The 13737-nt window shown below is 37.7% G+C and overlaps 1 protein-coding gene across 5 annotated transcripts in view; it reads right to left on the bottom strand.

Moving 5' to 3' along the window:
• LOC131952485 (uncharacterized) overlaps positions 1–13737 on the bottom strand; it is a 76223-nt gene that overhangs the window by 112 nt on the left and 62374 nt on the right. For all 5 annotated transcript variants that reach the window (XM_059315168.1, XM_059315172.1, XM_059315169.1 and 2 more), the window contains exons 6-17: positions 12904–12973; positions 11654–11738; positions 10574–10781; positions 9796–9912; positions 9491–9539; positions 8953–9082; positions 8251–8379; positions 7700–7768; positions 7452–7530; positions 7094–7212; positions 6004–6108; positions 1–5458 (exon numbers count right to left, since the gene is read on the bottom strand). The exon at positions 1–5458 is cut by the window's left edge and continues 112 nt beyond it. In XM_059315168.1, coding sequence (XP_059171151.1) covers positions 1634–5458; positions 6004–6108; positions 7094–7212; positions 7452–7530; positions 7700–7768; positions 8251–8379; positions 8953–9082; positions 9491–9539; positions 9796–9912; positions 10574–10781; positions 11654–11738; positions 12904–12973 — 4985 coding nt within the window. In that variant the 3' untranslated portion in view covers positions 1–1633. The remainder of the gene's footprint in view (positions 5459–6003; positions 6109–7093; positions 7213–7451; positions 7531–7699; positions 7769–8250; positions 8380–8952; positions 9083–9490; positions 9540–9795; positions 9913–10573; positions 10782–11653; positions 11739–12903; positions 12974–13737) is intronic.

The raw sequence follows: 13737 nt of genomic DNA, 5'->3' as shown, positions 1-13737 counted from the left end.
TTCACAATTTGTTTTTCACATAACAATATTCTAGCTTTCAAAGTCACATTAGTGATCGACAGTTTTATGCGAGGGGTCATCCATAAACGATATCACACTCATGGGGGAAAGGGAAGAGTGTACGAATTTTGCAACGATGTGTGATTGGGTGGGTGGGGAGGGGGGGGTTAGAAAAAGTGACAGCGCTGACATTTTAAAAATTTTAGAAACTGAACCTCAGTTTCTATTTCGCGATTTTAAAGGACTTTTTAATTGTAAGAAATATATTAATATACTCAATGTCTCACAAAGAAATCGACGTTTTGAAAAACTAAAAATAGAAATTTTGAGGGGGGTGGGTGGGTTGGGGTGGATGAAGTGTGACGATGTGTTACAAAGTCGTCTAAGAGTGTGTAATCTTTATGGGTGACCCTTGACATCTTGTATCTCGTTAATTAAATACAAAATTCACTTGTAGGATACAACACTGTAACGTTCACGATTCAAACATATGAGCACTCACAGTTGGTACAGTTATGACGTCAGTCAGCATGGCACTACAGCCCTACAACTAAGATCGCCCTTGTATGCCAAAACCAGACAGGAAATAACGAAAAATTGTCCAGATTTTTTTAAAACAAGCGGCCAAACTTAGTTGTAGAAAAAAACAAAATCAGTCACGTCTTAAATCTACCCTGGTAATATTTTTTTAGATTTTGTTAATTTAAATTTTAAAAATCTACAAATATTTCAGTATTTTAATTTACAAAAAATATATTTTATATTTATAATCTCTTTAACTTTCTTGCATAAAAAACAATATATTTCTTTAACTTTCTTGCATAAAAACATTTTTTTTGCAACACATTCTTACAACAGATGATAACATTTGATATATAAAATTTGTTTTTAAAGCTTTATAGTTCTGTTCTAGTGACATTTTGAAACAGAAATTGCATTGTATGTACAACTGAAAATGCACAATCAAAAAGAGAATACAAGTTGATTGTATTACAAAAATGTTAACATACAACAAAGTATGATCCATACCTAATACAGTATATTATAATAATGGTCCATATCAGACATGGTCCATGCAACATATGGTCCAATATTATATGTCGTCCAAAACATCTTCACACTATACGCTCAATGTTTTATATGGTTCATACTTAATGTGGACCATATAAAAAATGATCCATTGTACATAATGGCCCCTGTTAAAATGGTCCATACTAAATATCATCCATTCTAAACACAATGCATTGAAAGAAATGCTGTAGTAAAATATTGACTTAGTATTTTCTCCAAATACTGTTATTATGTGCCCAGTGTGTACAGGAAGGACACACTAAAATGCATTGCATGGTGGGGGTTGTTTCGGTACTAGTTTCCTTGTTCTCTCTTATAATTCCTTGTTTTTAATCAACTTCATGGATTCATGAACTGTCTTTACCAACTATCAAATTAAATTAGACGTTTTACATTTTTTTACATATACTATTTCAAATACTTGAAATATAATTTTTTTTTAAATTTAAGTACATTTGTTTCTTTTTTTATATATATATAATTTAACAAATACCTGAAATGTTGCAATAAAAAAATGTACAAATAAATTCATGAAAAGGCTTGACTACAACAGACGAGATACTTAAATATTCATAACAGTGGGCTTAACAACAGCCAAAGCCCCTGGCTGTCTTCCATAGGATGCCCCAGGCTTTAAGGGTCGCTCGAAGGCTGAGTTTGACGACTTGATGGGTCTTTGGCTTTCAACGTTTTTAAAGTACTGGGCGTGTAGGACCTCATCGTTGCTGTTGTTGTAGGGCGGGTTGCCGTAGTGGGTCTGGTGAATGATGGTGTTGGAGGAGGAGGGTGGGGGTTTGAGGTCAGGGGGGTCCAGGGCTGGGGTGTAGCTGGGTAGGACGGTCTGCTGTTGTCTGTGGGGTTGGGGCTGGACGATGGTGGATTGGGTGTGGCCGTAGGGTTGTTGGTCGTTTGGGGGTGGGTCTTGGGGGTAGGGGTGCTGTTGTGTGGGGGCGGGGTCTTCGTAGGGTTGGGGTTTGGGGTAGTTTTGTCGAGCTGCTGGTTTGGGAGGGTTGGATGGAGTGGGGTTAGAGTGAGGGTTGGTGTGGTGGGAGGGAGGAGGGTTGGTGTGGTGGGAAGGAGGAGGGTTGGTGTGGTGGGAAGGAGGAGGGTTGGTGTGGTGGGAGGGAGGGTTGGAGTGATGAGAGGGAGGAGGGTTGTTATGATGGGAGGGAGGAGGGTTGGTGTGATGTGAAGGAGGAGGGTTGGTGTGGTGAGACGGAGGAGGGTTGGAGTGATGTGAAGGAGGAGGGTTGGAGTGATGTGAAGGAGGGTTGGTGTGATGAGAGGGAGGAGGGTTGTTATGATGGGAGGAAGGAGGGTTGGAGTGATGAGAGGGAGGAGGGTTGGAATGATGAGAGGGAGGAGGGTTGGTGTGATGAGAGGAAGGCGTGGAGAAATGGTTGTTTTTATCCTGTCTGGGACTGTGATGAGACGGATGCGGCTTGGACTGCCTGGGCTCCGACCTCCCCCGGTCGCTGGACGGCTGGCTGTGGATTTTCAAATTGGACATCTGTATCTGGTCCTCGGCCTTGATCTCTGTGTAGTTCCTGCTGTCGTGGTGGAGAGCCTCCCTGTGGTAGCTGTGTGGGTTGGTCCCTCTCTGGTTCTCGTAGTTGTAGTTCTCCAATGTTGTGACGTGATTAGAATGTCGTTCTTGACTATGTGGGCGTGAACTCCCTGAAGGTTGAATATAAAACGGTGCTACGGCTTGGTGCGGGGATCTAGATACAAACGGTGGGGATTTTAAATTACCCTGCAGCAGATCCTGAGAGTTCAAAGGTTGTTTGGAATTATGCGACTGACCATTATGCATGTGACTGTTGGGGACTTGGTCTCTTGGGCTGGCTTTTACACCGCCTGCAGATTTAGACCTGGTGTGGTCATTGGTTGCCCGGCTTGCTGGTTTACTGAGGTCATCTTGGGGCTTGAGCATGACCCTTCTGCGAGCTACCGGGGTCGAGGTCATGGATGGAGGTTTATCGTCCATGTCAATGAGACCCAACCTGCTGAAATCAGGTTTTTTCTCGAACCTGTCAATCAAAGTTGTGACTGACTGACCATTTTGATCCTGGTTGTTTGTGTACTCTCTATGCGAGTTGGGTGTTATTTTTTTATCAGCTATGTCCCGCCTGGATATTCTATAAGGAGGTTTCATCTCAGGGTTTTCTGGGTTCCTCTGAGCCTGTGTTTTCCTACTGTGCTGCTCCACGTCCCTGTCAAGAACATCATGAGCACTAGAGCTCCTTGGAACACCCTGAGGTTTATTTTTATTCTCAGAATTCGTGTACACACCCGGCCCAATCGTGGCTACACCCCGCCACCCATCTGGTCCATGGTTGAAGTTACGGTCAACATTTTTGGAACTCTGTCTCGACTGCTGGGGCGAGTGGTCAGCATATGCCCGAGATTGCCCATGCTGGGGAAATTGATTTTCGTAGTTCTTTTTCTGGGAGTCTACGAGATGGTCATTGGAATTAACATGAGAACCTGCGTTTCTGGTTTGTTCGTTAGCGAAGCTGTTGACGTAACCGTCCCTGGAAACAACAATGGGAGATGCATGGTACTGGTTGGGATTGGGGGACTTGTTCGATGAAGAACCTGATGCTTCAGTTTTGTAGTTAGGGGATGGGTAGCTGCCGTTGCCTACATAGAGTTCACTTTTCTTCTGGAGCTCTTGTCTGTAGAAATCAGAGTTGGTGTGAGGAACTTGAGCAGGTGCTTCAGCTTGGCCGCGCACACCAAAGTGAGGATCGTATTTCGTCTGGTTCTCATAATTCGGGATCAGCTTGGCTTTATACACAGGAACAGGATTGGCCTTGACCCACTTGGGGTCAGGGTTGCTGGTTCTAGGAGCAGAGTGACCAAAACTTGGGTCTGCCGGCACTCTCTCTTTAGAGGAGTGCGTCTGCTGGAAATCTGAGTTCCCCTGTCCGTTATGATCTGCTGGTTCTGTGGACTTGCCATAAGCCTCAGAGATGCTCATGTTGCTGCCCAGAGCTATGGGTGCCCTGACCCTAGGTTTGCCTGTGATGCCACTAGACCTACCTCCACTTCCATCAGCTCCATCTATATTAAGGTTGTTTCTAAGTCGATGAGAAGCCATATCACTATTTTTTAATTTGTCTGAATTCTTTTTAGTATCTGGTGAACATTCTCTCTCATTATGTGTGAGGTGTTCCTTGTTTATAGGATTTGCTCTGTCTTTTGAACTTAATGAAAGAGGTTCTTGATTCTCATGAAAATTTTTCCCGTGAGCTTCTTCAAGGTTCTCCGGGCGGTATGGTATTGGCGGCACCTCGTTTGATCTCTGCTGCTCTTTGTACAAATAGTTCTGGTAGTTGATGTTTTTCCTGGCTTCCTCCAAGTTGGGGAGGTTCTTGTTCTCAGGCTCAGGCTGCAGGTCCAGAGGGATGAAGGTGGGCTGGTCTCGCGGTAAACTCCGCAGAGGTTTGACCGGTGATTCGTTGCTTGGAGAAGCTTTAGGTGGGTACGTTTTTGAATCTTCAGATTTTTTAGAACTGCCACCGCCTGACAATTTCTGGAAGAAATTTTGACGGAGTTTGTTTATTGGTGCGGAGACGCTTTTGTGTGAGGTGTGTTCGTCCGTTCCGGGTGATCTTTTCTGGTCGCGCTTCAACAAAGATTTGAAAAAGTTTGCATTTTTTTTATGAGTGTTTTCTAGATCAGGTGACTTGGGGCTACTAAGAGGTGGACTGAAGCTGATATTCTCTGACAAGTTTGGGGCGTGGTCTTCCGAGGTTGCCCCTGGGTTGGGTAGACTTTCATACAGGGGCTCAAAGCCAAAGTCATCCTGGTAGATGATTTTATTCCTGTTGTTGTTTGTATCCACTTTCAGTTCAGGCTTGCTGGGTACGACAGGTCCTGCTTGGGCCGCGGAGTTTGACGAGGGGGAGGATAAAGATGGGCTTGCATGTGTGATGGGCTTTGGTTTGATGACGTTAGGCGGGGTGGCTTTGATGGGTTTGGGAGAAGTCCGGTCATGCGTGTCGGGGTAGGATAAATGGTTCTCGTTCCTGTTTATAAAATTATCCTGGTCAGGTTTATTTCTCTGAAATCTTGCACTTTCGGAATTTCTATCTTGTAAGTACTGAATCGCGGGTTGGTTAATATACGGAGGAGATGTGTCTTCTGGTTGATGAACTTCTTCAGGAAACTGCCTTTGGTTTGTTTGTGGCTGAATATCAACAGGAAGAAAACCTGCAGCCTCAGCTTGAAGACCAGGGGAATATTTCTCTACGGACTCTATCCAGGAGTTGATGTGCTGTAGTCTCTGGGCCTTCTTGGCCTGCTCCTGGTCAAAAGCTGACATGTGTTTGATCAGAGCTGACTTGAGGGTGGTGAAGCTGGGCCCCGGGCTGGTGGAGGGCTGGAGGGGGTGGCAGAAAACTGGGGTTATCACATGGGTATCAAGATATTCAATGATGTAATACAAACGGTTTTGTAATGAAATTTTAAAAGTTAACTTAAAATTTACTGATAAGAGTCACAGTGACATAATGGTTAACTTTCTTAAATTTCATTACAATATACTTTGAAGTGTGGTTGCAGCCCTTTGCTCCCCAGGGGCCACAAAGGAATGATGTTGATACTTTGAAGTGACATAAAAACTTGAACACACTGAATTTTACAAAACTTGAACACACTGAATGTAATGTAAATTTGATTTTGTATTGATTTCCTAAACTTCACAGAAAGTGATGATGTGCCTTGAGATGATTTTCTTTTAAATTATAAATAGAAAATTTTATTTTTTAGACTGTTCCAATATATGGCTAACACTCTCATTTTTAAGAATACTGAAATTGTTTTCATTATTACACTTTTCATCAACAAAAAAGTTTAACAAATCAGCAAATAATATGGTAATCAGATTCAGATTTATGAATACTCATCCGAAGGAATAATACTCACCGCATCATTTTTCACAGCCAGATCCTTGTTGAACTTGGCTTTAGTCAAGTTCCTGTGAGCAAGTTTCCAGTAGTATTTACAGTCATGGAGGAAGGAAGCCCAGATCTATATTACATAATAGTAAATTAGACAAAATTAGTCAGGTCAGTAAACATCATGGTTGAGGCTTGTTAGCTGGGGACAGCAACCAATTTAGGAGGCAAATACAAAATAAATCAACTGCTGGGTTGTCAACGGCCTATATGGTGCATAACGAGTTGACACATAAAACTTCATTATGTTGGCGAGAATCATGTCCAACATTACAATTAAAAATGAAGAATTCAGGCAAGTATAAGGCAGATCAAGTAGAGCTTGTTTGTTAATCTGATCCTGTCATGTAAATACTCTGCCTAGACACCTTTACTTTCCCCAACTCAAATCAGTTCCAGATATGAGCTGAGTGGACAGACGCCCTAAAAAACTCAGCTGGTGAACAGAGATCAAAACTGTTGGGCTAGTAGCCATGTACTCTGCTACTCAACCATGCCATCCTAATTACAATAAGAGATAATTTAAAATACAGTAAGGGAGAATTGAACATTACTATGCCCAGACACCTTTAATTTCCCTAACTCAACGTCAATTACTGATTAGAGCTTGGTGGACTCAACACACCCTAAAGACTTCAGGAGATGAACAGAACTCAAGGCTGTGGGGTTAGTAATCATGTGCTCTAACACTCAACCATGCCATCGTAATTTCAATAAAAATAGTTAAGTTCCTTTTTCAAACCGGACAGTCTATAGGGCAAGTGAAGTAGAGTTCTGCGACCTCGGCATATGAAGAGATAGTGTGGTCAGCACTATGCCCAGCCGCCTTTACTTTAGGTACCCATCAGAGTTGAGTGGACTCAGGGACAGTCTACTGACTTGAACCAGGATGCAAATTTGAGACGTCATTGAACCAGGATTCAAATTTGAGACGTCATTGTTAGCAGTCCAACTCTCTACCGCTAAACCATTCAGAAATTTCAATAAAAGAGAACTTAATGTTAATTTGATAATTAATTTTGAATAATTAAGCTCTTATTATAGTCTACACTACTTACCTGAAAAAAATCATTTGGGGTGGACTGTCTGCCATCGTGGCTGTAGAAGGCAGCAGTCTTCCAAAAATAGACTCTGGTGTTGTCCAGCAACTTCTGTTCATCTGCTAACATTTCCATGGCTAGAAAAACCAAGCACAAAATATAAAAAATTAATATCACTAGAGTGGTTTCCCTTCATTACTTTTAAATTATTTTTAATGGCTTGATTTTCAGAATTTAATATGTATAATGTACTTTTATGTGTTTATTTAACAGTTAGACAAATTAAACTGAAAAATATTTGAGTAATTTTACAAGTTATCTCTATTTAATAATTAGAAAAGTGTAAAAGAAAGATTTCTGAAAGACCCCCACATACCAGACACCATAAAATTTTCACTGGTCACTCTCAGGGCTATAGTCACTGTATTGCCTTCTCGTTTGGTCAGGGACTCAAGCTGAAAATTGTTTTAAAGTCAGTTAATTATTGATACCATTTTAAACTTTAGTAGAAATTAATAATTTTGGACGTGTTGTATATAGCTATGAGACTATCCAATAAAGAAAGACCTACAACAGATTTAACATTGCCTACACTAGAGTGTAAAATTAACTTTATGTTTGCACCTTATTTTTGACAAAAAATAATTCCTCTTTTAACTCTTTGAGTGCTCTTTGAATATCTTCAAATGAAACCTGTAGAAATACATAAGTTAATTTAATAGATTGAAACCATAATTTATAATGTATATTAAATTATTTGATTGATTACAACTCCAAAATTTTTCAATTAATGAAACATTGCATTTATTTCAACAAAACTTAGTAAATCTGAAAGTTTACTTCAGAGTTAGGTAATATGTTAAAATTAAATCTTTGACTATTAACACAAGAAAGTAGTCTAAATACTGAAATATCTTAGTTTTACCTTAAATTCAAATTACTCCACTATTGCTATAATTCAGACCTAAGCTAAGATATTCAAATCTCCCTACTATTGCTATAATTCAGAACTAAGCTAAGATATTCAAATCTCCCTACTATTGCTATAATTCAGACCTAAGCTAAGATATTCAAATCTCCCTACTATTGCTATAATTCAGAACTAAGCTAAGAGATTCAAATTTCCCTACTATTGCTATAATTCAAACCTAAGCTAAGAAATTCAAACTCTCTACCTGTGCTGCATGTCTCATGATAGAGGGTTCAGGCAAGCGGAACCGTGTGGGACAGCCAAACTCCAGGTCTGACTCAAAGACCTGGCAGTAGATTCTCATCACCACCTCCAGGAGATTGCACTGTTTGGACTGAAACACAAATATGATAAATATTTTTAAAATAAGGCACACAATTAACCAATTGAACCCCTCTTTTAGAGTATTGTGGAAGGGACTAACAACTTCTCAATACCAGTCTACAACCAAAATATTCTCTTTATTGTATCAAGCTTGGTTTATTCTAGGGTTTTTCGTTTGAAATCAATGCTAGGGTAAGGATAAGAGTTTCGAAAACTCACAACCAGCTCTGAAAGGTGCCACACTGACTTATGTTAGAGAAAGTAAAGGCACCAACCAAAGTATATCTTTATAACCTAATCATGGAAAAAGGTGAACTCTACTTCACATAATTAGAACCTATTGACAATCATTTCCAAAAGTGTATCCTTATTTTATTTTTTTTATATCAGCATTATGGAAGTGATTCTTACAACAAATGAAAATCTATATAAAAATGTTTTAAAGAAGACGTTACGTTATAGGCCTACTTGTATTCAAAAAACAACATGCGCATTGTACAAACATAAAAGAGCAAAAGATAAAGAAAACAGTGACTGCTATTAAATGTTTGACATTTTTATCAATATCTAAGACATTACATACAGGGTCCTCTATTTCTTTCAGTGTTTTGAGCCCATCAATTTTAAAACCATCAGCCTGCCCCTTGTCAGTCCCAGCATTCATGTAGTTTCCAACTGCTAAGACTGTCTCGAGGACATGCTTCAAGGAGAGGCTGAATATAGAAAACAATTTCATTTCAAAACTTATTACAATAACTAAAACTTTAAAATTTCAACTTTTCAAATAGAAAAGTTAATAAATTATGCTACAGTGTTGCATTTACCTAATGTAAAAGGTTAACTAAAAATAAAATTGAAACCATTGCCTCTAAAATATAGAACAAGAAAAAACTTAGTAATAGTATGAAGCAACTAACCGAAACTAGAAAAACGATTTTTACTTCTAGATAAAAAAAAATAAAATATTTTAATGAATCATAGATTAACAGCTCATTAACAACTCAGTTCTAAAAAAAAAAAATTAGACCCTAAAACTTTAAGTCACCTACAACAACAAAGCTTGAATTGAATTCTATATTTCAGTTTAAACAGCTGGACATCAACAAACTATCATAACTAACCTGGTAGTGATTTCCTCACATGCAGTATGTAGCTCTCGAAGTTGTTGATCTGACAAATGTAAACAAAATTATAAAACTGTAAAAGTCAGCTGGAAGTTAACAATAAAACAAAACCAATTCAAAATTAATTTAAGAATGGAAAATTTTGGTTAGATTTTAATGATTTTTTAAATCATTTTCTAAAAAAAAATTATTGTACATTTGGAAATTGTAAGTAAAATTATAAACGTATACTTGTAAGTAAAAGTAAATGAACATTTGTGAATTAAAACTAGATTAAAATTTGTCAGTAAAAAATCAATCACCTATTTCAAAAAGGTTGATCTGGAGTTTATTCTTAAAGCGTAAAAATTCTAGCCTCTCTCTGAAATGATCCACTTTTGAAAGTTCAAAGACAAGGAACTCTGGGATATCTAAGTGACCTGAGGAAGTATTTGAATAGTTTAATATTACTTTACCCGAAAAAATAAATTTCTCAAGATGACCTAATTAAATTTCAGGAAAACTAATAAAACATCTTTGTATAAATTATATATATTTTAAATAGTTTGGTTATGGCTAAGCTGAATAAGAACAATGATCCATAGGGCAGATGAAGTAGATCTCATATGTTTCTTGACCTCGGCATATGAAGAGACAGTGTGGTCACCACCATCCCTTGCCGTCAATACTCTCCCCAATATGAGTAGGGTACCTGTTAGAGCTGGGTGGACTCAGGGACATCCTACAGTCCAGAAAACCAGACCGCAATCCAAACTTGAGACCTTCGGGTTAGTAGCCAAACGCTCTACCATTCAACCACACCGCCACTTACAAATTGTAACAATTGCTACAATGGCTAATTGGTAAGATCTAGATATCTAACAAGACAAGAGGAGTGACCAATGTTCCCTCTAAGCTGCGGGGTTGTGCAGCCACGCAGTACTTTTGAGCTGCCGCTCAGTGATTTTGTAAAATAAATATATCCTTGTATAAGACTTTTATTATTATAACAGCATGCACAGCAAATACATTTAGCACACTAGCTTTTTCCTTTAGAGGGAACTGATTGGTGTCTACTTTAAACAAATGGCATCCACCAACCTGCCCCCTTCCTCTTGACATGGTGCTGTATCTTATCCAGCTCTCTCTGAGAGGCAAGCAGTTCCAGAAGCTCGGCAAAACTGTCAGTGTGAAGGTCATTACAGTTGAGGGTGGCAAATGCCTGTATCACCTGGTGCAGTTTACAGTGGAGGGACTTGAGCTCTGATATAATTCTTTGTGACCTGTCCGCATCATAGATTGTCACAACCTGCAAGTTAAAAAATGTTACAGGAATGTATATAAAATAATAAATTTAAATAAAAGATTTAAGCACTGATATAATTCTTTGTGGGACGGTGTGGCCTAGCAGTGGAGTGCTAGACTGCTAACCAAATAGTTTTGAGTTCGAATCCAGGTTCAAGTTAGTGGAACGTCGCTGAGTCCATCCAACTCTGATGGGTACCTAACTCAAGTAAGGGAAAGTTAAGGTGGCTGGGCATAGTTCTGACCACATTATCCTTTTATATACCGAGGTCAAGCAACATATGAACTCCACTTCGTCTGCCCAATGGATCGTTAGGTTTAAAGAGGAATCTTTACTTATTTTATATAATTCTTTGTGATCTGTCTGCATCTTAAATTATTACAACCTGCAAATTAAAATTTGTAACCAAAAATTATATAAAATAATACGTTATAATAAAAGACAATAAAACATTCAAGTACATTAGTTTTTGCTATAATCATTTAATATCATTACCAATGGCAATTATGTACTTTTTTTCAAAACCACTACTTGACATGATATTGTCAAAGTAACAACTTGTATAACATTGACAGATGCAGCTGATTTATTAAATATATTGAAACGTCGACAAGCTTGCTTTCAAATAAAACATAATCAAACTTTGACAGATAATGTTGACATAAAATTAATGACACTGAGACATACACTGCTGTCATTTAAATATGATTATACTGACAGACACTAGGCCAACTGTCCTATAAAATACAATGACGCTTTGACAGGCACAGCTGTCATAAAAATAATGACACTGACAGGCACTGCTGTCAAATAAATATCATAGAAAACCACTGATGTCATACTAACGTCATAATACTGACAATGACTATACTGACCTGAGATTTTGTCCGTCCCCTTCGCAAGCAGATGTCATCATAGAGAGTGACGTCACTGGGAATATCAGATTCACTAGAGAATAATCTGGAACAATAAATCAGCTTACAATTACACATCTACACAACAGTATTACACTTTATTTTTAGACAGATATTAACTGTACTAATTTATCAGAGATAATTAGATTTAGTCATGGAAGCCTAATGCACTTTATTTTTCAACTGATATTCACTTTACTAATTCATAAAACAAAGAGATAATTAGATTTAGTCATGGAAGCCGATTACACTTTATTTTTAACTGATATTCACTTTACTAATTTGTAAAACAAAGAGATAATTAGATTTAGCCATGAAAGCCTTGATGGACTATGGGGCAGATAATTTAGAGTGTGTGTTAGTGTAGTCATCATTTTACCAAGCCATCTATACTTTTCCCCAACTGATGACAGGTACCCATCTAGCTGAAAAGACTCAGAACTTTCCCCCAACTGATGATGGGTACCCATCTAGCTGAAAAGACTTAGAACTTTCCCCCAACTGATGATGGGTACCCATCTAGCTGAAAAGACTCAGAACTTTCCCCCAACTGATGATGGGTACCCATCTAGCTGAAAAGACTCAGAACTTTCCCCCAACTGATGACAGGTACCCATCTAGCTGAAAAGACTCAGAACTTTCCCCCAACTGATGATGGGTACCCATCTAGCTGAAAAGACTCAGAACTTTCCCCCAACTGATGACAGGTACCCATCTAGCTGAAAAGACTCAGAACTTTCCCCCAACTGATGATGGGTACCCATCTAGCTGAAAAGACTTAGAACTTTCCCCCAACTGATGATGGGTACCCATCTAGCTGAAAAGACTCAGAACTTTCCCCCAACTGATAATGGGTACCCATCTAGCTGCAAAAGAGAACTTTCCCCCAACTGATGATGGGTACCCATCTAGCTGAACAGACTCAGAGATGTCTTACTGATTCAGGCATGTGAATCAAACTCAGGACTTTGAGATAAGTAATCAGCAGCTTTGGTATTCTAGACTGAAAGGGCTCTTTTTACAATAAATCTTGACATTATTGAAGTGTATTCTCATAAAACTGAACTGCAAACAATTGTTTAGTTAGTCATGTTTTTTTTAGCCATTAAGAAGACTACTGCACAAATAAGACATTTTTAAAAAAATTTTAATTGCTTGAATGAATAATAGACCAATGATAAAGTAAGATATTGTGATATATAAAATATAACCTTTCTAGCTCTGTTGTGTCAATCTTTGGTTCAATCATTCCATGCCAGACTGTGTTCACTGGCTCTCCACCTGGAAAATAGTTGAAAATATTTTTAATGATTGTCTGTGTTTGGTGTTGACAATATTTTTATGGATCGTTTGTTTGATTTTACACAAGTTTACATTAATTGTTTGTGTGTTGTTGCAAATATTTTTATTGATTGTTTGTGTTTGTTGCAAATATTTTTATTGATTTTATGTTGTAGAAAATATTTTATTGATTGTTTGTTTGATAATACAATAATTGTCATGTTTTTTTTTGTTTGTTCATTTTAGAAAAAAAACATTGTGACAGTGTTTTAATTCAATCAAATCACATAATTAATATACACAAATGTAATTGATCTTGATGGTTAAAAACAAATTAATTAGAAGAAAAAAGATTTATCTTTTGAAAGAAAAGATATGTTTTTTTAAATTTATTCTTTTGACAACACATTGAAAAAACTCAATCTGAAAACTAAAATTATTATTATACTTACAGTTAATTATTATTATAATTTTAATTATTATTTTTCAAATTATTTTAATTATAGTTATACTTCTCTGATTACTTTTATAGATACTTATCAAAAACAAATGATCCAAACAAGGAAAATTTAAATAAAGCTACTTAGGTATTACATGACAGTGTAAATGAATAAGAAAAAAAAAATTACACTGACTACCGTCATTCTTTTTTATAGAAAACATTGTCACCTACATGTAGTTAAAAAAAAAGTAAAAATGTAAGCTATTTAAAGTGTTCCACTACTGTTGTCAGCTAGAGCAGACCAGTGTCAACACTATTTCCT

Source organism: Physella acuta, unplaced genomic scaffold (genome assembly GCF_028476545.2).
Source record: "Physella acuta isolate Inbredline_101_S28 unplaced genomic scaffold, ASM2847654v3 ptg000875l, whole genome shotgun sequence".
NCBI lineage: Eukaryota > Metazoa > Mollusca > Gastropoda > Physidae > Physella > Physella acuta.
This window is presented reverse-complemented; position numbering and strand designations above follow the sequence as displayed.